This window comes from Jaculus jaculus, chromosome 17, assembly GCF_020740685.1.
Source record: "Jaculus jaculus isolate mJacJac1 chromosome 17, mJacJac1.mat.Y.cur, whole genome shotgun sequence".
In the NCBI taxonomy this organism is placed as follows: domain Eukaryota; kingdom Metazoa; phylum Chordata; class Mammalia; order Rodentia; family Dipodidae; genus Jaculus; species Jaculus jaculus.
In genome coordinates this window covers 3,262,078-3,284,572 of record NC_059118.1, presented here as the reverse complement: position 1 = coordinate 3,284,572, position 22,495 = coordinate 3,262,078, and the positions used below count along the sequence as shown (strand labels likewise).

Sequence of the window (22,495 nt, the reverse complement as noted above, 5' to 3'; positions counted from 1 at the left end):
ATAGGCTCCTCGGACTTTCCCCTGATATAGCAGCTGAGGTCCAAAGGGCCAAACTTTTTTTTTTTTTTTTACCAGTGTTGAGACCTGGACCAGCATTAGCTGGAGTCAGGTTCTGAAATCCTTTTCTGTCGGCTCTGTGGGAAGCTGGCAGGATTCCTTTGGTCTTCAGGAGTTCTGGTAAAGGCACCTGGGGTGAGGTCCCTGGAGAAGGCTGGCTGGGATCAGAGCAGAGGACGGTCAGTATCTGCCACCTTTGTCTCTTCCCATTTCACTAACCTGGCTGTCTCCTGTGTCAGCCACACTGGCCAAGCCCAGTGATGTCTAGGGATGCAATTGTCTCTTCATATAACCTTGAAAGCTTTGGGTAGGCAAGGATCAATCACAATATTCCAATGAGAAAGAGAAATACTTTCTTTAAAGAGAATGTGACAGGTAGTATTCCTTTTTCTGTATTTTGTTCTTTCTTTTTGGCTAATTATAACCAAGATAGTATTTCCAAATACACTGAGTGTGTAATTAGGGAAAGAAAGCTCACACACTTCAAATGGTGTGTTATCCAATAGATTTCATGATGATTTTCTAAAGTGTGTGTGTGTGTGTGTGTGTGTGTGTGTGTGTGTGTGTTGTACATGCATGCCAGGGTCTTGCCACTGCAAATGAAAGCCCATCTAGCTTTGCATGAGCGGTTGGGGAATTGAACTCAGGGCAGTAGGCTTTGTAAGGAAGTGGTTTTAATCATCCAGCCATCTCCCCAACCCCCTGACTTTTGTTTTCTGCTGTGTGTGCGTGTGCGTTATATACATGTGAATGCACATGCTCATGTCAGAGGCCAGAGACCATCAGGCAGCCTCCTCCTTCACTTCCACTTTGTTTCCTTGACATGGAGTCTTGCACAGAACCTGGAGCAGTTGCTTTTTGATCAGCCTCCTGGACCAGTAAGCCTCAGCAATTCTCCTGTTTCCATCCCCTACCAGACTGGGATTGCAGGTGTGCATGGCCACACTCAGATTTTTACATGGGTACTAGGGATTGAACTCAGGCCCTCATGCCTACCTGGAAAGCACTTTTACCTGCTAATCCATCTTTCCACCCCCCACTGTGGTTTTTTTTTTTTTTTTTTTTGAGGCAAGCCCAACAGACTGGCCCTTTTGTGTATGTATGAGTCAGAGAGAGAAAGAGAGAGAGAAGTAGAGAGAGAGGGAGAGAGAGAGAGAATTAGTGACCAAGACCTCTAGCCACTGTAATTGAACTCCAGGTGCATGTGCCCCCTTGTGCACATATGCAACCTTGTGTACTTGTGATACTTTGTGCGTCTGGCTTACGTGGGACCTGGAGGGTCAAACATGAGTTTTTAAGCTTCACAGGCAAGCACCTTAACTGCTAAGTCATCTCTCCAGCCCCCGACCCTGAATTTTAAGCACAGGTCTACTCTGACATAGTTTGATGGCTTGAAAACTTTTAGATAGAGCAGGAAGGGGTGGAAGGAAAGTGGAGGGAAGAGAAGGGGCAGTAACTATTGACACTTCCCCGCCGTGTACATCCTCAGCCTGTTTTCCTGAGGGTGGGAGGAGTGAGAGCGTCCTGGACACAGTAGGTGATGGGAAGAAGCTATCGGCATGGTGATTCTCCTGCATGGTGTTGGATGAGGAAAGGAAATCAGGCTGGGCAGTGGGCTGAGGGGATGAGGCAACTTGGATTCAGATGTGATTTATACTCACTTTTGAATGTTGCGCCCTATATCAAAGGAAGGACTTCAGGTAGCCAGAATATGAGCAGAATTCCTATAGTTGTTCAGGCCGTGGAAGTTGTCATGTTTTGGGAGGGGTGTCTGCCCCGATGCTGGCCTCCATGGACGTCTGGGGCCTCAGAACTGGCCAGCAAGGAGAGGTCTCTTGAGCCCCACAGGTGATGGTACTGAAGTCACGGGTGGAGGTGGTTTTCACCTGCCCAGTGATTACACACGCCCTCCCTGTGACTCATTCCCAAGGCTCCCCTGCGTGGGGCATCTTCACTGTGGAGAGCTTCAGGGAATGGACACAGGAGCTGGCTTTGTTTGCGGTCCCAAATGGGCCACCAGCCGCTTCTGCAACCGCTGGTAAGTGACTTTCCTTCCTGCTGTCCATGGCACGTGGTGATGAAAGTGAAAGGCATTGCACACATCGAGTGTCTAACACTTGGCAAGTGCCTGATAGTCTTGGCCAGGCTTAGCTTATGTAAGGGATGCCCAAGATGTGGCGTAAAATCCAAGTACTTCCTGGGTGTATATTTGAATGTCTTCTTTCATTTGAACTTGTACTGAATTCCCTTAACTATGGAGTTTCAGGGAATGCATGTGTGTGTGTGTGTGTGTGTGTGTGTGTGTGTGTGTGTGTGTATCTCCCTTCATTTCTGAAGGTTTGTTAACTCTGCTCAACAGACCCTTCAAGCCTCATTTCTTGAGCCTGTCCATGATGGGAGTGAAACGGGCATGCCCTATTAAGCAGATAGAGGATTATACCCACAGACTCTTACCAGAGTCCAGAGTGCCAGTCTGGAGTTCCTTCCCAGTGACTTGTAATCACCTCAATGCCCCATTAGGATGAGGGGAGAGGGGGCTTCCCTGACCTGACCATCACTTCCCAGTACCTTGGCTTCTCCATCCTTCCCTTTCTCAGGGTGGAGGTGACATGGGCACATACCCAGGGCTTTCTCGCTTGTTTCCAGTGTGCACTCCCAAGCTGGCCATGATGGTGGCTTGTGTAAGGATTCTCCCTGTGCCCCTTTGCCACCCCAGCGCACAAGGAAGCACATGGATAGTGGAGTCTCCCAGAGGTGGCAGAGGAGTCCCCACAGCGGGAGAGCAGGGCTCTCCTGCATTCACACAGATCTGCTGACGCTTATTTAGTGGGGTCCAGCCGATGCCTGGCTGGAACACTGGTGGTCTAGCTTGCTTGCCACTGATTAAGGGCACCTGAAGAGCTAGCTAGCTTCAAGGACCCTGTGTTTTCCCACTTACAAAATGAGAGCGAGAATGTTTACTAGCAGCAGCTTTGAGGAGTGAATTACTATGCCACATGTAAAGCAGACTGAGCTTTACACAACAAAGGGAGATTTTTACAACATAGTGAGTTGGCATGGTGCAGATCAGACAGTGAGGTCGTGAGGAAGCTTATAAACAGTGACACTATGGCACCTTGGGGTTCTGGATCCCTTGAATCCGTGGCCATCTTTGCACGTTATTCCTGGAGCATGTGTTTACTTCCTCCAGGATCTCAAAAGTCCTGAGAGTTAAGAAGGGTAGCTCTGGGTGAGGGTTCCCAGGTTCAGCTCTGAAGTTCAATCTTGCTGATGGCATGGTGTGACAGCGCCACTCCTGGCTGTGCCACTAGATGGCGATAGCACCCTGCACGCACCCATGGTTGTGACCATCAAAATGCTTTCAGTTATTCTGCTCCCACGGAAGAATAGCCACCCACCCCCACCCCCACCCCGTTGGGAAGTGTCTAAAAGACCTCAGAGTCCGGAATACCTTTTTTTCGCTTTTGAATACATTTTCTTTTGCTTTTCATATCTTTGTTTTTTGCTTTTGTGTGAAAAGGATTTTTTGATTTCCATTTATTAGATTCAAGTTAATTAAGACAATTATACTGACTATTCTTTTTTTCAATATATTTTATTTATTTATTTATTTGTTGAAGAGAGAGATAGAAAGAGACAGATAGAGAGAACAGGCACGCCAGGGCCTTTGACCGCTGCAAACAAACTCCAGGTGCATACACCACCTTGTGCATCTGGCTTACGTGGATCCTGGGGAATCAAACCTGAGTCGTTAGGCTTTGCAGGCAAGTGTCTTACTCACTGAGCAATCTCCCCAGCCCTTATACGGAGTATTCTTAAAGCTAGGGTGTTGAACTGTTTTCTTAAAAAGTTATTTTTGTGTGTGTGCATGATAGATGTATGGGTGTGTATGTGGAGGTCAGAGGCAACTCTGGGGTTGTAATCGTGTCCTTCCCCCTTGTTTGAGACAGGGTCACTCTGTATCTTTTGCTGCTGAGATTGCCAGACTAGCAGGCCCTGTGAATTTAGGGACTCTCCTCCTCCACCTCTCACTGCCTTGGGTGCAATGGGATCGCAGACACGTGAGCCAGTTTTGCTCCCAGCTTGTGCTGGGAATTCAAGCTCTGGTTGGCAGACTTACAGCACAAGTGCCCTTAACCACCCTGACGCCTTTCTGTGGGTTTGAGATTTTCCACTTACAGGTCCAGGACCCCATGGCTAGATTGTTCCATGGCCAGTTAGCCCCATGCGGCGTTTGAAGGGGGCGAGCTCCTTTTTGTACCAGAAGGCCCTGGCTGCTCCCTCACCCAGCCTGGCCTCTCTCACCCCTGGCTGACTGTCTGTCTTCTCTTGACTTCTCATGGCTCCTGCCACCTTCTGTTCCCAGTCACTGAAAAGGGACCCTTGCCCACCCAGCCAGTACCTGTGGGTCTGGCTATGCAGGCAGACTCCTGCCTCTCCTCTGAGCACCTCTCCAAGCATCTGTCTGGGGTGTGAAATGTTTATTTGTATGTATTGGAAACTCAATCTATGGAGTAAGGCCAGGCATCCCAGCCTCCTGGGCCATGCACAGATGGAGGAGTGATGAGCATTCTGGGGCACAGAAGGTGGCACAGAAGCTATGGGCACTGAAGCTCCCTGGTTCCCAGGTACTCCTGGCCTGGGAACTTTTATATATAGATTTTTAAAATTTTTATTTATTTATTTGCAAGAAGAGAGAGAGAGAGAGAGGGGACAGACAGACAGACAGAATGGGTGCACTAGGGCCTCCAGCCACTGCAAACGAACTCCAGACGCATGTGCCCCTTGTGCATCTGCCTTACGTGGGTCCTGGCAATCAAACCTGGGCCCTTTGGCTTCGCATACAAACGTCTTAAACACTAAGCCATCTCTCCAGCCCAGAACTTTTATCTTGGCAGAGCACCTGAGACACCACAAGATTCTCAGAGATAAACTCCGATGTTATTACAAGACCTCCCAGCTGTCACCTGAATCCCAAGATCTGGTGTCACCGAGGAAATTGCTTTAGACTTCTGTGTTCTTAAATCACACCTGGCGGGCTCTGGCAGAACACACACACACACACACACACACACACACACAGTAAAACGAGTAAAGGAGGTTGTGGTCACATAGTTGCTGCCCTCTGCTTCTCTGCTTTCCTTGTCATTCTTCTGTAGGTCTTGGTTGGGAGGTTGATTGGCTGTTCAGCTTGCTGATCGTCTCTGTTCCCAGCAGCCTGTGTTTTTATTGAGCACAGTCCCCCCCCCCGCCCCCTCCCCCAGTTGCTTGTCTTGCTATTTTTGCCCTCTTCTGTTAGTGGAATGATAGTGCGTTGAGTTTCAGGGGTTGGCATTGGTTGGTTAAAATAAAGTCTTTGTTACAGAAATCACTGGCACACATTGTATACCATTCAGTTCACTTAAAAATCTATTGGTTCCTTACACTGGTGGCCCTGCCTGGTGTGGTAAGGTACAGCACTGTGCCCAGTAGGAAGGATCCAGCCAGCTCCATTCCTGTCGTTCCTATCCTCCCATTCGGTCTGACCTTTACTCCCCAGCCCACAAGCTCGGGTCCTGTGGGGGTTTACACCGAGCTCGGAGGGGGGTGAATAGATTTCCTTGTACACGTCATCCTAATCCTTTCTTTTTTCTGTCCCCTTTTCTTCCTTTTCTCCTACCAGGTTCAGCCACCCTTCACCACTGGCAGCAATTGGCCCAGCCTCATCTTGGGGGCATCCTGGACCCCCGGCCCGGTGTGGTCACCAAGGGCTTCCGGACACTGGACGTTGACCTGGATGAAGTGTACTGCCTTAACGACTTTGAAGAAGATGACACAGGTGACCACATTTCTCTCCCGGGCCTAGCTACTACCTCCACGCCAGTTCAGCACCCAGAGACCTCAGGTGAGAGGTCCCGAGCTCGTGTGACTGTCTCAGACAGCAGAAGTTACTCAAGTCGGCCTCAGGCTTCCCCAGAGGAGATGCACAAGCCGCCAGCGGGCCTGGAGGAGGAGGAGGAGGAGGGGTCTGGTGAGGGCGCCTCCATAAGTCCTGTACACCTGACACCTTCACCAGAGGCAGAGTTCTGGGCCATTCTCACCTCTGTTCCGGGCACCATCCGTAGTGGCTCTCTGTCTGTAGCTTCCGCTCGTCTGTGTGGGTGACGGCGAAAAGCCCTCCCGTTGTCCAGTTCTGTTTTAATAGTCTGATGCCTCCACTTAGTGACACACGGGGTCCCCCTACCTCATGTGGAGGAGCATGGCCCAGCAGGGCTCTGAAAGTGGGAGTAGGAGAGGCTGCTAAAAAGAAGTAGGTCTTGGGGCCCTGAGAACACAAACACCCACCTTCCTGTTTGGGAGCCATGGTTATGCATCTGAAGGGAAGATTAGTGATGCCCTTGTGATTTCTAACCTGCGTTAAGCTGGGCGGTTGTAGGGAGATTAGTGCTGGGTCATTCTGAAGGTAACTGAGGGACAGTGTTACTGTAGGGTTTGTTAGAACCAGGGAACCCTCAGGATGTCAGATGACACTCTTGAGAGTGCTAACTCCAGTGAAGGTCTATGCGTCACCGTCCCATGCGTTCAAAGTGGGTTTTCTAAAAGTGTTTTAGTGACTGTGTTATTTACTTTCTCATCGCTGTTATGAAATACCTGACAGAAGCAACGTATCGAAGGTTTATTTAGGCTCACCGTTTGAGTGGGTACAGTCCATCGTGGTGGGGAAGGCAGGGCAGCAGGAGTGTGAGGCAGCCAGTCACATCACATCACAGTCAGGAAGCAGAGGGAGATGCATGCTGGTGCTCAGCTCACTTTCTTTCTGTTCCGTCCAGGACCCAGCCCCTGGGATGGTGCTGCCCACAGGGTGTGTATTCTCCCCTCAATTAACCTAGTCACTCAGAGACATGCCCTGAGAGATGTTTAACCGGCGATTCTAGGTTAGCCATCGCAGTGACACTGTTACAGCCTAGGTGTCACTGAGCTCTTCCAGAGCCAACACTAGATGGCGCTGTGCAACCCCAGTCGCTAAAGGTGTGAACTCAAGTGTACAATGACCCACATCCCAGTTGCATGGGAATAAAATGTTTGTGCTCAGGGCTTCTGGAGATCACCCTGAGGCCACTATTGGCCCCAGATGGTCCCATTCACCCCATACTTCCTAGACCTCCCAGCTCTTTGGGATGGATGGACAAAGAGCTCTTGGGAGAGAGGGCGGTAGAGATCCATCTGCCCTCCAGTGTTACCAACTTCATGACATTCCCACGTCACTGAGGTTGAAGAAAGAATACTCATCTTTTGGAGTTGTCATATTTCTTTGTAATGTAATAAATCACATTTAGTTGTAGTGACAAACACTCTTTGTGAAACCCAAGGCAGGAAGTAGCCAGGGTTTCTTGGTGGTGTCTCCCATCCCCAGGTTATCTTCATGCAGCTAGGGTCCAGTGACTTGACTTGGAACCAGATGTTTCCTTTAGTGTCAGCTTTGGAGGTGTGACATGAAGTAACGTAGGGATTTATTTGTCCTGTTTTTGTTTTTAAGTAACTAGGTTACCAGATGAAGTGTGTGGCAAGAATGAAAATGTTCATCCTTTAGGAGGCACACATCAAAACAGGACAGCCACACTGGTGTGGTGGCACATGCCTGCAGTCCCAGAGTCCAGGGGGCTGAGGCAGGAGGATTGTAAGTTTGAGGCGAGCCTGAACTATATAATAAGACCCTGTCTTAACAAAAAACATTAAAAAAAAAGAGTAGTGCTGGGCATGTAGCTCACATGAGAGATCACATATCTACTATGCACAAAGCCCTGGGTTCAATCCCCAGCCCTGGAGAAAAAAGGTAAAAAGAAAAGAAAGGACAGTCCAGCCAGCTGGAGTCTCCTGACTCCTTCTCTAGACAGCACCAGAGCCCGTCTGGAGGCAGGCAGCAGTAAAGAAACCCATGTCTTGCGGAAAGGGCAAGTGTCTGGACTGTAGAGATGGCTTCGTAGTTAAGGCACCTGCCTGCAAAGCCAAAGGACCCAGGTTCTATTTCTCAGGACCCATGTAAGACAGATGCACAAGGTGGAACATGTGTCTGGAGTTCGTTTGCAGCAGCTGAAGGCCCTGGAATGCCCATTCTCTCTCTCTCTCTCTCTCTCTCTCAAATAAATAAATAAAAATACTTCTTTTGAAAAAGGGCAAGTGTCAAAGGCCAAATATGCCATTCCTGTAGGTCTAAGGTCAGTCCTGGATGTTAAAGAAACACCCTGAGGTGCACCTTGGAGACACTTTTCAGAAAGAATGAAGCATATCTGGGAGGACAGAGAGAGAGAGAGCCCAGTTAGAAGAGCCGAAGGCCTGACCGTTGTCCTTACTGTAGAGGACGTCTCCCCATGTCCCCTGCGGTAGCCTGCAGCATATTCATCGAGATCCTCTATTGGGAGAGAGGGGCTCACATGAGAGAGTATAGAAGGGTCAGTGTCAAGGTATGTCACCTGAGCGCAGCTGTCCAGGTGGCTTGGGTCACTGGGCGATGTGCACAGCCACGGCACTGATGCAGCCACTTAGATGCCGGCAGTGTACAAAGCGTGTTGTTCTCTGAGCCCTGCTGGTGGCCCCAGTGGCCTTTTGTGGACAGTCAGAGTCACAGGCAGGAGAGCCTCAGAGGGACACTCGGGACACTTCTGTGTTGAGATTTGTGTCCCCACTTTGGTCCGTCCATGACACACCAGCTCCCAGAGCTGCTGTCTTTCTGGGAGGATTCCAAAGAGAGAAACTGAGTTAGAGCATTGACCTATTTTTGTAACTGATATGATTAAATTGATAAGATTTGCCAATTAGGCCCTTTTACACAGCGTTTTGAGCACTCCTAAAAGGTATCAACTTATCTTATTGTATTATTTGAAGTCTCATTTGATGACTCTTTCTCATGACTCCATGTCTTTAGAAGGTGGCCCCATTACTGTGTTGTAAACAACGTATGGATGATTAAAGTGGATTGTTCAAAGCAAATTTTAGGTTATAGTTTTACTTTATTCCAGTGACAAGTTACATGATTTCCTTCCCAAAGGAAGCACACTTTATCAGAAATAGTCATTTTCTTGTTCTGTTAGTGTTGAAGATCATTACCTGTGGGGACGACCCACATTTTGGTAAGAGGAAAGCATTAATGTTACACGGTCAAGCCCGTAGTTGGCTGGGTGAGTAGACAGTGCACCTGTCTTATCTTAGATTGCCTCAAGCCTTGAAGGTGAGGAGAAGGTGGGCTGAGCCAATGTCAGGGTACTTGAAGATGGGGCTTATCTGTTACACACAAATGCACACACATACACAAAGATCGTTTTGGGGCAGAGAATATTCTGCATCTGACTGGTGCAGACCACAACCCCTCATCACCCATGGCCTATACCGGTAGGCTTGTTACAAGTGGGACCAAGATGCTAAAGTCAGCGTGGAAGGCCTGGAGAATTCCCTTCCATCTCCAAGCCCATAGGCCACCAGAGGCAGAGTTCACTGGCTGCTTCTGTTACTTCCTTATTTGACGCACAGGGCTCAGTTCCGTTAGGAGCAGCTGTGCCATGGGAAGGAGTCAGCCAGGAGGAAGTCCCAGCAGCCATGCCTTCCCGCAGTGGGCTTTCCCCGAATCCTGTCTTACTCTCCATCCCACCACCACCCTCAGATAGGACAGGAGCCAGGTGGGCCTGTGCATGGGAGCTGGCCCAGAGGCCAGAAGGCTGATCAGTGGCCTCACGGGCCTTCGGGAATCTTTGGGCATAGGGAAGACTTCCATGTCTTCACTGAGCAAGGCAACAGTCTGAGCCAAGGCCTGCTCACACTGAATGGAACAGAGCAGCCGGAAGCAGAGGAACAAAGGATGGATGAGAGAAGTGATGCCTCAGAACCACATAGCACAGAGCAAAGCCAGCTAGGGAGAGCCAGCCTCACCTTGGAAGCCAGGGAAGGGGGCCTCCTGCTCAGGATTCTAGGGACTCCCTTTTGGCTCACTGAGCTGTGGGCATCACAGGAGAGCTGAGGTTCAGATCAGCGTAACCAGCCCCACCTTCCTGGTGTGTGTGAGTGAAATGCCCTCCTGACCCGGCTTTGAAGGCACTAGCTCCCTGAGGCAGGACCAGGCCAGCTCCGTGTCAGCCCCAGAAAGGACAATAAGGCAGCAGTGGTCATGTGGTCTGGCTTTGCTGGCATCCGCAGGATCCAGGAGAATCTTACATTTGCCCTTTTGACATTTCCACTAGGTTCTAAAAATCTCTTTTTCTCTAGAGGACACCCCAGAGATGGTTTTCAGCCCTCTGGCCCAGATGCTATGAAATGTTTCATCCCTTACATTACGTATTTTCTTTTAGGTGAAACAGAAAGTAGACAGTTCAGCACAGTAGGGCAAAGACTTTTAATTTTTCAGAAACAAAGAATAACTCATACAGAACCAGGGATAGATTTTGTGATATGCTTTATAGTCTCCACAATGGAACCTTCCAGAATACCTTTCAGACAGAGATCATAGAGCCAGGAGATCTCCACCCAGCCACAGGACTAGACTAAGCCTATGTCAAAGCTTAAGAAACAAAGGACAAATTTCCCAGGACCCACATAAAGTGGCACATGCATCTGGAATTTGTTTGCAGTGGCAGGCGGCCCTGGTGCCCAGATTCTCTGTCGCTCTTTCTCTCCAACAAATAACTAAATAAATATTTTTTAAAATATTTTTTTAAAGTAGACAACAGTAGCTTCTAGGCTCATGGGAAGTCCAGAACTAAAGAGCTTAAAAAGTTTTGCCTTTTAACTGCAAAACGCTTTATATTTTAAAATAAAAGCCTTGGCGTGGGCAGGGAAACAAGAGTGTCTGACAGGTGACACGCACCTATAATTCCCTGCACTCGGGAGGTAGGAGTTCAAGGTCATCCTTGGCTCCATGTGGAATTCAAGCTACACGAGACCCTGTTTCAAAAGAAATAAAAGGACTGAATTTCTCATGGCTCCATCTGAAAGTTTGATGCCCCCATGCCCGGGACAGCACCACCGGGTGATACAGAAATCCTCTGCCCATACTTGTGTGGCAGACAGAGGTTTTGAAGGCTTTCATGCACACTGAATGCTTGCTTTCCTTTCAGAAAGATTCACAGGCACAGTTACGTAACAAAACGACACCAACGGTTTTTTAAAGCATTTTTCTCAGCCTTAATATTTTTGACTTTTAGGAAGAGTTCTAAAAGCATTGCTTTTGCCTCCTATTTATTTATTTGACAGAAAGAGAGAGAATGGGTGCACCAGCACCTCTAGCCACTGCAAACAAACTCCAGATGCATGAGCCCCTTGTGCATCTGACTAATGTGGGTCCTGGGAAATTGAACCTGCATCCTGTGGCTTTGCAGGCAAATGCCTTAACTGCTAAGCCATACCTCCAGCTCCCCCCTGCTTTTTTTGGGTGGGGGCTCATGGAAAGGAGCTGCTGACAGGCAGGGAAGCCCACTGCCCTCTCCCAACTGGCTAGAAGAAAGCAGGAAAGCCATCGACAACTGCAAGTGACAGTGACTTTTATTTTCAAGAGGTTTGTTTTGTCTGAATAGAAGTTGCTGGTGACAGCTACCAGAATTATGATTGTGTGTGTGCGCACGTGTGCACGTGCAATGAGTTTATATACTGCAAAGCGGGTTCAAGTCACATAACAGCAGCTTCCCATGTGGTCAAGAAGGAAAGGAAGACAGAAACACTTCCTTTCTTTCACTCAAGTTGGCCACTGCCCACAGATAGAGCCAAGACTACAGAAGGCGTTCCATGCACTGAGTACCCAGACGGGATCCCTTTTCCAACACTATCCAGTGCATTTGAAAAAATATATATATGAATTTTTTTAGAAGTTATTTATGTGAGCTAAAAAAAAAATAACAGCTTGGGACTGGGATGTCGCTCAGTTGGTAGAGTGCTTGCCTGGCATGTACAAAGCACTGGGTTCCAACCCTAGCAAGGCATAAACTGGATGTGGTGATATACGCCTGTAATCCCAGTACTCTGGAGGTAGAGGTATGTGAGTTCAAAGCCAGCCTGGGATACAGGAGGCCTTATTTCCAAACAACAACAACAAAAAGAAAAACCAGCAAGAAGCACAACCCCAAAGCTTAAGTATGTGTCTTGGCCTGGATGTTTGTGGCCTCTCAAGACACCAGTCACAGTAGCATTTTTCAGTGCTTCTCTGTGTCCCCTGCCCTAAGAGGGGGTCCTAAGTTCTGTTCTTTCTAGCCCATTTCCACTTTGGTCTTTCCAGAGAATTGGGGAAAGGAAGGGATAGAATAAAATGCATGTCTAAATCTTATCATGCAGTGACCTGATGGACAGAGTCCCAATCATCTTTCTTCTTTTAAATTATTTATTTGTTTGAGAGAGAGAGAAAAAGGGAGAGAGAGGGGGGGGGGGGAGAAGATGGGCATGCCAGGGCCTCTAGCCACTGCAAATGAACTCCAGACATGTGTACCACTTTGTGCATGCATCTGCCTTTACGTGGGTATTGGGAAATTGAGCCTGGGGTCCTTGCTCTGCATGGCAAGTGCCTTAACCACTGAGCAGTCTCTCCTGCCTCCTAATCATCTTTCCATCCCTACAGATTTTCCCGGGATCCACCAGAGCATCTCTCCTCACAAAGCTTTGGGAGACAGTGGGCTTCCTGGCCTGTCTCCCCTGGGAGGCCTCCAAAGTCTACAGGACAGCAGCCACCCTGGTTTAGGCAGTGGTTGGAGACTCAGGGTCGAGCCAGACAGAGCCATCATGGGGCCCAGAGGAGGGTGGCAGTCATTGCCACTTCCCAAAGTGCCTCCACTCCAGACAGAAGGAAATAAGGTTGCATCCAAGGGCTGGGGACAGAGTGGCCCCCCACCCTTCCCATGCCCTGCAAAGCAACTAAAGAGAGAGTGTCTGCATGTGGCCTGGGTACTGCCTGTTACTTACCGCCTTAGGTGATCATGGATAATCAAGGATTAGATGAGTTTAAAACTTACCAGTTTTTCTTACCAACATCAAAACTTGCAGAGGACAAGCCATTAAACACAGCAAAAATTAGGGGGTTTAAATTAGTAAACAAAAATGCATTTCTGTATAAAATGATGAATGTGTTCCTGGTAGCAATCATGTGTAACTTGGGTCATTGCCTCACAAGGCTCCCAAGCCTCCCTGTCAGACTGAGACGAGAATGAGGTCTTCAGAAGGAATATGAACTCCGAGACACTCCACCCTTTGTGTCCCCAAAGTCAAGTGTAGGAGATGAACACTGGAACCCATAGTTGAGCAGTGCAGGAGGCTTCAAACCTGAGCCTCAAGCCCTGACTTCTTGCCAAGAATGTCTTCCATGCCTCTTGACTTTAGAACTCCATCTCCTCCTGCAGCCAGGGCTTTAGGAGCTGGTCCCTTGCTTCTAGGGCAAGCATGAAGAGCTCTGCTGAGCCCACCCCAAGCAACTCACTGTCTCTGTATTGTGTCCTAAGGAAGGGAGGTACGGCAGCGTCCTGGCAGTCCGTGGTGACCCTTGAGAGCCCGCGCCCAGGAGTCCCAGCGGTATTTTGGAGGGGCTGAATCTCCAGAGGGCTTTGGCATTCGTTTCTGACACATGTTGATCTGGCAAAGCTGTCCCTGGCTCCTGGGGTCTGGGGACTTCTGACTTTTTAGCAGCCTCTCCTTATCCCCCAAACCCATTTGTTTAAGATGGGTTTGGTTCTAATGATCCAACTGTGCCTCTCAAATGTCCTTCTTACACTACCTGTTGCAATTGGACATTGATTAATTTCCCAGTGGGGTGGTGCAGGAGGTGATCAGATAGCCTATGCTCAAACGGGAGTAACGCTTGTGATTTTAAATCCAGCCTAGCCTTGTTTGATTTCTTTTTTAATGTTATCTCTTAACTTGTGTCTTAATGATCTGTTGACTGCTCCTTGCTTCCTTCCCTCCCACATAACCCTCGCTATCTGGGATGCTCCCCTCGGGCCTGGGGCCTGCCATTGCCTCTGTTGCTAGACCGTCGGGCAGAGACTCGTGATTGTCCAGTTACCTCCTCTTCATAGCTTTGTCTGTTCTTGTTGACGCTTGCAGAATCTCCCAGTTACCTGAGTTCCTAAGCCATCATGTTTAATGGTTGAGAAGCAAATTCGTAAAGGCAATTTTTAAAAAAAAATTTATGTTTTTAATTTTTTATAATTAGCCACTTCCGTGATTGTAAACAATATCCCATGGTAATTCCTTCCCCCCTGTACTTACCCCTTTGAAACTCCACCCTCCATCATATCCCCTCCCACTCTCGATCAGTCTCGGCGATTTATTTTTTTATTTTTTTTTTTGGTTTTTCGAGGTAGGATCTCACTCTAGCCCAGGATGACCTGGAATTTACTATGGAGTCTCAGGGTGGACTCGAACTCATGGTGATCCTCCTTACCTCTGCCTCCCGAGTGCTGGGATTAAAGGCGTGCACCACCACGCCCGGCTGAAGTCTGGGCGATTTTTATGTTTTTTCTACCCCACCTCCCACTTTGTCCAGAACTCTGGGGACTGCACATCTGTTCTCATGTGGTTGTGGTATTGGCTGCCACACTAGGTACCACAGGGACTTCTTGGGACACGCAGAGCTGAATCACGTCACCTCTGGACACACCAGACGTAAACTGGCTCCTGCAGTCAATGTCACCATTTTGTGCTCTAATGTCCTCCCTACCTTCAAGTGTGTGTCTCCAATTATTATTATCATCATTATTATTATTTTCATGTTTGCTTCATCTTGTTGCTGGCATTTAAGACTCAGCTGACTGTAGGTGGGTCTACTGGTGTGGACCACCCATTTGTTCTATTATGTTGCCTTTATTATTATTATTATTATTATTCCTTTCTGTCAAACCCAAGGGAACACTTGCAGTAAGGAGCTGGAAGATTCTTATTCTCGGCCTTTTGAATCTTCATGGCCTTTGGATCTCCTGGCCTCTGAAATCCTGAGTTTTCTAGCAGGAGGTCTCTGGGGGCTGAGCTGCTGCTCGGTGGGCGGGTGGGGCGGGTTCTCATCTCAGACCTCGTGGTGCATGCTTGCCAGGGCAGCATCTTTTCTTTTTCTTTCTTCTTTCCCCCCAGTGCTTGAGTTATGAGTGAGAATGACCTTGACAATCATGACGTCTCCCGTAGGCAATTTTACGTGTTCCCCAGCTTTCAGACGCATGGTCCTCTCATTCCCGTCTCCAGCCACCTTAACATCCATGTGGAAGGGCCTTAAAAGGAGATGTCGTTGTCTTGTTTCCAGTAGAAACCAGATATCCTCGAGAAAGCCAGAAAGCAGCCAGGGTGGGGAGCAGACAGGGGGAACCCCTGTGGGTCAGACCCCATGTGATCCCGGAGGTTTGGCCTTTCGGGGAGCCCATCCCTGGTCCCTTCCACGTAATTGCTGAGGTGGCTGGGGCCATGGCCCTCTGCCCTGATGATCACCGGTGGACAGTAGTGGAGCCAGCTTCCCCAAGCCCCTTTCTGTGTGAACAGAGAGGGGAGCTGTGTATTCCTTGCCCTGTTTCTGGGTGCCAAGCACCTCTACCCATTTGCTCCGCCTCCTTCCACTGGGCAGAGCATTGGCACCTGTTTGCCAGTGGAAAGAACTATAAACCAGTGCAGGAACAGAGCAGATCTGACCACAGAGGTGGAAAGCCAAATTCACCCTTCAGGCCCATTGCCCCTCCCCTGAACTGGATCCACTACTGGCCCAAGAATCCTGATGGGAACCCTGCCTGTCTGGATTGGGCTGGAAGCTGGGATTCCATGCTCTGCAGACCAAAATCTCAAAAATGTGATTATTTTTTGGAGCGGCCGCCTTGTGTCCAAAACATTGGCATCTCGACTTCCTTGCCCAGACCCAGCTAACCAGGCAGCTCATCTCACCTCTTGCATCTGTGGGGGACTGTGCTGGGTTTTCATTTTCATTGTGCTTTACTTGGATGCAAGGAACGTGTTATGTTTGTTCTCCCCCCCGCCCCCCGATCTAGCGCACCACCCTGGGAAGTGCATGTCACAGACCAACTCCACCTTCACCTTCACCACTTGCCGCATCCTGCACCCTTCAGACGAGCTCACGCGGGTCACACCAAGGTAAGGAGCCCTGGTGCTGGGGTGGGTGGTCGTGGGGCAAGGCTGGGCATTCTCTTTCCTGCAGGGTGTGCTAAGGAAAGACAAGTCAAGAGGGTCATTCCAAAGCTAACTTCAGAGCTGGGCATGGTGGTGCATGCCTTTAACCCCAGCACTCGCAAGGCAGAGGTAGGAGCATCACTGTGAGTTCGAGGCCACCCTGAGACTACATAGTGAATTCCAGGTCAGCCTGGGCTAGAGTGAGACCCTACCTCAAAAAAAAAACCCAATAAATAAATATATAAACAAACAAATAAATACAAACAGAGCTAACATCAGGGCTGGATAGATGGCTTAGTCACAAACATGAAGACCTGAGTTCAGACCCCCAGAACCTACATAGCAATACTAGGTTGGTGGTACATGCCTGTAATTGCAGCTCTGGTGAGGTGGAGGAGAATCTGGAGCCCAGTGGTTAGCTAGTCTAGTGTAATTAGCTCACTCCAAGCCAGTGAGAGAGAGACCTTGTCCGAAAAAATGGTGAACAGTATTCCTAAAGATGGTACTCCTCTGGTCTCCAATGGCCACACACATGAAACATGCACAACACACGTGCACATGTGCACACACACACACATACCACACGTCAATTCCATCTGTCTTAAGCATCTCATTTGCATTTGTAGCTGCCTGTTCTGGGTCATATCTCCTGATCCAAGACCACACTGTTGGTTCAAATCCAACACAGTGAGAGAGGGAGGGAGTCCAGGACCTACCTCTCTCTGTCCTTCCCACTGGTCTTGGAGTGCATTCTTAGGTTTCTCTTAGCCACTGATGCTGACAGGCCCACAGGCCTGGGGCTGAACGTTCTGGCATACGGCCCCAAAGCTTGTCAGCCGAGCATGAAGTCCTTTCACGGTAGACCTGCTGAGGTCTGTAGACGTCTGTATACCTCTGGCGCTGACTCCAGGAATCACACCACAGCCAAACTCTAATGGCCCAAGTGAGACAACTCCACAACAGAGCACCATGCCCAGGACAGTTCATTTCCGTCTGCCATTCCATCTGGTGAGACTCTGGTCTGCTTGGCCTGAGTTCAGCCAGATAGCTTCCTTCCTGTGTGAAAGGGAACAGTGACCTCCCCTGACATAGGAGTGTGACCTCCTTCACCATTTTCTGTGTGACACTGTTGAACAAGACGCCTGAGTTAACGGATGGTGACAGAGAAGGAGCTGGGGCGGGCCAGCTCCTCAAACTCTGAATGATTTTCCACAGGTCATGTGAGGAAGACGACGAGTCAGCCGTATGTCCCGTTTTGCTGAGAGGTGATGTAGGGCAGAGAGTCTGAGCCCACGGGCGAGGCGGGGTGAGCGCACGGCCAGCAGAGCCCGCCGCGGCAGGGCGCTGTGAAAGAGCTGTGTGTGCACGCGTGGCCGCCACTAACCGGGGGACGCAGGCTTGGTTGTGTCTCTGTGGTTGTGTCTGGCTAACGTAGCCTTGACTGTTGTGACCTTTAACCCGTCTAAACCCCCAGACTAGCCGAGTCAGCACTAATGAAGGCCTAACCAGAGGCCTCACCACTGGGGAGTCCAGAACTTCCGCATTCTCTTCTTCCCGTGGCCTCCCTGCCGTGTGGTTTTATGTTGGGAAGGAGCCATTAGACATGGCCTCACCTTGAGAGGCTGGAGTGACTAGATGTGCTTCTGTCATGACAGCCACAGGCCTCAGACCACCCACGAGTCCAGAAAACCCTGGGAAGTCAGGAGCAAGAAGGGCTCGTCTTGCCTGAGCTGGAAAGAGAGACAATAGGGAAGAAAAGTGAAAACTCCCTACACTAAGACTTTAAGTCTAGAACTTTCTTACCTTCTGGAGCTATACATCTGCATTTAGAAGTCACTCCCCACCCCCCGTACCATATACAAATGCTACCTTTTCAATCCTAGAAAGCTACAGTGGCTTCTGATCTCTCATTTACTCTAAAGTGTTTGCAACCCTCCAACATCCTCACTCCCAAGCTTATTTGACATGGGCTGTCCCGTGGTCTCCACCCAGGGCTGACCACTGGGAAGGTCACCTATGGGTGGAGTCACACGGTACCTCCAGCTTGCACTTTCTTTTTTAAAAAAATATTTTATATATATTTATTTATTTGAGAGAGAGAAAGAGGGAGAGAATGGGCATGCAGGGCCTCCAGTCATTGCAAATGAACTGCAGATGTGTGTGCCCCCTTGTGCATCTGTCTTATGTGGCTCCTGGGGAATGGAACCAGGATCCTCTGGCTTTGCAGGCAGATGCCTTAACTGCTAAGCCATCTTTCCAGCCCCAGCTCTTGCACTTTCTGTTGGATTGTGTCTCCCTGGGCAGCATCCAGTTCTCTGGTCACTCCAGGGACGTGCTCTGCAGTGAGCCCTCGTCCTTCCCTTCTCCCAGCTGCCTAATGTTTCTGGGCCTCATGGAGAGGTTTCTGCTCCAATCCTTGGAGACTACTCAGCTGGCCTGTTGCCAGGGAAACTGGCAGCCCTAGCCGAGGCCTAGAGCAGGCTCCAGGACGGACCATAGGGTGGAAGGCAGGTCTTCCCTTATTCCTTGGCACTCTCTCGGAAGCAGGGCTGGACTCCTTGGAAGCCAGCCTCTCTGCTCTGTAAGTGGACAATACCATTTTCTCCTGCTTTCTCTGTGTCCTGGTGGGTTTCCCCAACTGGACCTCAGCTGCTGGGACCTCAGAAGTCCTTGGTCAGTGGCACCCGAGGGAAAGAAGTGACTTTCCTGCTGTAGTCATTGGGTGTTACACAGTCTGGGCCTGAACTCCACAGCTCCATAGGTGGAGTCTGGTAATATAGAATGTGGCTTTCCTCCTCTGACTGTGTCGCTTCACTCTTGGGAGTGGGGCTGGAGCAGCAAGCTGCAGAGGGCAGAACACTGTGCGCCAGTCAGGCAGCCAGGGGCCAGCAGCAACAGCATGTGCCTCACCTGGCCTCGGGCCCCACCATGGCTGTTTTACTATAACTAAAATACACTCTCATTTCCATGGTCCTGGTTAATGTCTCACCTCGGGGAGATTATAAGGAAAGGGAAGAAAACTTTTTTTCCCCCCTGAAGAACTTTGCTCTCTTCTTTGACAGTGGTAGAGTCCAGGGACTTGGATTTGAATCTGCAGTGGTCCACTTCCTAGCTGCATAAGCCACTTAGCCTCAGAGCCGGCCTCTTTACCTGCAGTAAAGACAGTCATATGGACCTGTGAGAGATGAGTGAAGGGGAAAATTTGCAGCTTCCTCTTATCCTAACTCACAGCCCCATTTGGGGGACCGCAAGGCTGCCATGGGTAGGAAGGGTGTGGACAGAGGTGTCTGGGGCCAGAGTGCCAGGGACACCCTCCCATCGTGCTCTCCAGCTCTTCTTGCATGCTGTGCAGGAAAGTGACCACTGGCCACCGGCCCTCCCCATGTGCCTGGGGGCTTTCCTGATGAGTAACCTGTCTGTCACCTTTTCCTTCTAGCCTTAACTCAGCCCCAGCTCCAGCTTGTGGCAGCACCAGCCACTTGAAATCCACGCCAGTGGCCACGCCGTGCACCCCAAGGAGACTGAGCCTGGCAGAGTCCTTCACTAACGTCCGCGAGTCCACGACCACCATGAGCACATCGCTAGGGCTGGTGTGGCTGCTGAAGGAGCGAGGCATTTCTGCGGCTGTGTATGACCCCCAGAGCTGGGACAGGGCCGCCCGGGGCTCCCCCTCGCACTCCTACACCCCCAGAATGGCCGTGATCCCCTCTACCCCACCCAACTCACCTATGCAGACACCCACGGCCTCCCCACCCTCCTTTGAGTTCAAGTGCACGAGTCCTCCCTATGACAACTTCCTGGCTTCCAAGCCTGCCAGCTCTATCCTGAGGGAGGTGAGGGAGAAGAAATGCGTGCGCAGCAGCGAGAGCCAGACCGATGTGTCTGTCTCCAACCTCAACCTCGTGGACAAAGTCAGGAGGTTTGGAGTGGCCAGAGTGGTGAACTCAGGGCGAGGCCATGTCCCCACCTTGACTGAAGATCAGGGACCTCTCCTCTGTGGGGCCTCAGGGCCAGCACAAGCCCTTGTTCCTGGAGGCCTAGTTCCCGAAGGTCTACATCTTGGGGTCCCCAGGGTCCCCAGCAGCCTGCAACTCCCCAGTGGCATCCGGAGGAACCGCAGCTTCCCCACAATGGTGGGGTCCAGCATGCAGATGAAAGCGCCCGTGACACTCACCTCGGGCATCCTGATGGGCGCTAAGCTCCCCAAACAAACTAGCTTGCGATGAGTTGGGGGGCTGGCCGTCCCCAGAGGAGATGCGCGTCTTTCCTCTCCATCTGTCCCCACCTTCCATTCCCCACAGAGCTCAGCCTTTCCTGAGTGAGACAAATCAACCTCGCGCCTCGTGGGAGGAAGAGCAGAACTTAGTACACCATGTGCTCAGGACCCAGGGACCTCACGTCTGCCCTTCTAGTCCCCAAGAAGGTCCTGGCACTGTCATCGCTCTCATGAGGACGCCACCTCTCTTACCTGAGGACCTAGGTGTCCTTCTTTACTTTTAAAGAAGCACTGAAACTCCCAAGGGTGTTCTTATCCCATGGATAGGAAACCAGTGAATTCCGTGTCTGATTGCTCGGGTCGCACACACCACGAGTCACCACGCGGCACAGGCCACAATGCATCCGGCAGTCCGGGTGTCGTAGGCCATCTGGCCCACCCATAATAGTCGACATGGCTTCTCATGACCAGAGAGCTTTTCCTTCCGTTGTGGGTATGGCCCCAGCTCCGTCAAGATCATCACTGCTCTGCCTCAAAGGACGGTCTGTTCTTTGAGGTGTGAATTTTCTTTTCATGCTTCTGACTTGAAGTCATCCTGTGTTTTGTAATCAAGAGTCAGGCCTCACGTGTGGCCTGAAAGAGAATGTATTTACACTCCAGCCGGGCCGTCCCTCTGTATTCTGTATGATTGAGATTTCCCCCCCCCCCCGCCCTTTTTTGTTATTTCACGTGCAGGGAAGTCATGGTACTGACAATGTCTGTTCTCTACGCGGTTTGGTAACTCCAAAATGCAAATGGTAAACACACCGAGTTGCTAATGGTATGTTTTATTTCTGGGACCCAGTGTCACAGCCAGGTCGAGGTGCAGCTAGACCCAACCGAACAGTAGGACTGAAAGGAAGGGCGAGAGGGGGCAAGCGTCTTCAGAAAGCCCTTCGCCGCCCCTCCCGCACCCAGGGTCGCGGGCGCGGGTCTCCTGCTCCCCCAGGGCCTCACTCAGCTCTGGTCCGCCTCGGCGTCCGTCCTTTCAACATGTCCACATGTCGTCCTCTTGTTTCATAACAGGACATGGTCACAGGCTTCCTTCGCCATGCCCTCCAAGCCCTGTGTCTCCTCGTGACACGTTTTTTTCTTCCCTCAGAAAAGATCAAAGGTGCTTATGAAAACAGCCATAAGCAAACAAGGTCTTGTTGCTGTCACCGACTCAGTTGTGAACTTTTATTTATTATCTATGTGTGCCGTTATTTTAAGCAGATGTCCCCTCTCATTTCCCCCAGCTCTAGCACAGTGTGTGTGTGTGTGTGTGTGTGTGTGTCATTCCAGCCCAAGAAACTCTTGAGGACAACTGTACATATGTGTCTTGTGACCATTTGTCCCAGACATCTATGGAAGGATAGCATCCTGTGTATCAAATTGTCATCTGGGGTCCTCCCCTCACCGCCCCCCAGCAAAAGATGTGTCCTTCAGTTGAGTGAGAGCGCTCTTCACCCAGGGTGCCAGGAGCAAGCTTCAGTCCCGCCGTGTCACTGCTTCACACTAAGCATGGACATAAGCGTGCCAGCCATTACATCCTCCACTCCCCTCACCATCATGGGTTTTCAGTCAGCCCAAGTAACACCTGTCTTTTTGTTTGAATGTATTTAAAGCAGCACATGCGATGACAAAGAGGTATGAAAGACAACCGCGGACTGAATGGACCACTTCACGTATCCAGAGAGGAGCTGCCCATCATCCCCAGAAATGCCAGTGAATACATGGGCACTTCAGAGGTCGCGATATTTAGCATAGTTAATAAACTACCAACATTGTGCAACCACTACCCAAAAGTGTGTTGGAATGCATTAAAAATCAACAATACAATTTTATTTGCTGATGAATACCAATAAAATAGGCTCAAGAGATGGAAACCACACTGGTGTTGTGATGTTTTGAATCTTTTCAGCTAGGGGATGGGTCTCTATGTAAGACTTGAAGACATTCAGATCATTGGGGAAAAGAAAGGAGAGGGACAGACTTTGCATACTGTCATATCTCCTCAACACCATACCACTCCCCACACAGCTCCCCAGCCAGAACTTGGTGAGGTTTTCAGGGCTGCACGCTGCCCCGCCACACGCCCGT

The 22,495-nt window shown here is 50.1% G+C and overlaps 1 protein-coding gene across 11 annotated transcripts in view; it reads left to right on the top strand.

The window, feature by feature from the left end:
* Trak1 (trafficking kinesin protein 1) overlaps positions 1 to 22,286 on the top strand; it is a 127,720-nt gene extending 105,434 nt beyond the window's left edge. For 5 of the 11 annotated variants that reach the window (XM_045136710.1, XM_045136702.1, XM_045136709.1 and 2 more), the window contains 3 exons: positions 5,720 to 6,067; positions 16,020 to 16,122; positions 19,595 to 22,286. In XM_045136710.1, coding sequence (XP_044992645.1) covers positions 5,720 to 6,067; positions 16,020 to 16,122; positions 19,595 to 20,384 — 1,241 coding nt within the window. In that variant the 3' untranslated portion in view covers positions 20,385 to 22,286. Of the gene's footprint in view, positions 1 to 5,719; positions 9,020 to 14,901; positions 15,007 to 16,019; positions 16,123 to 19,594 lie in introns of those variants that run through there. The other 6 variants (XM_045136707.1, XM_045136711.1, XM_045136705.1 and 3 more) reach the window with 5 other exon arrangements.
* The last annotated feature ends 209 nt before the right edge of the window (positions 22,287 to 22,495 follow it).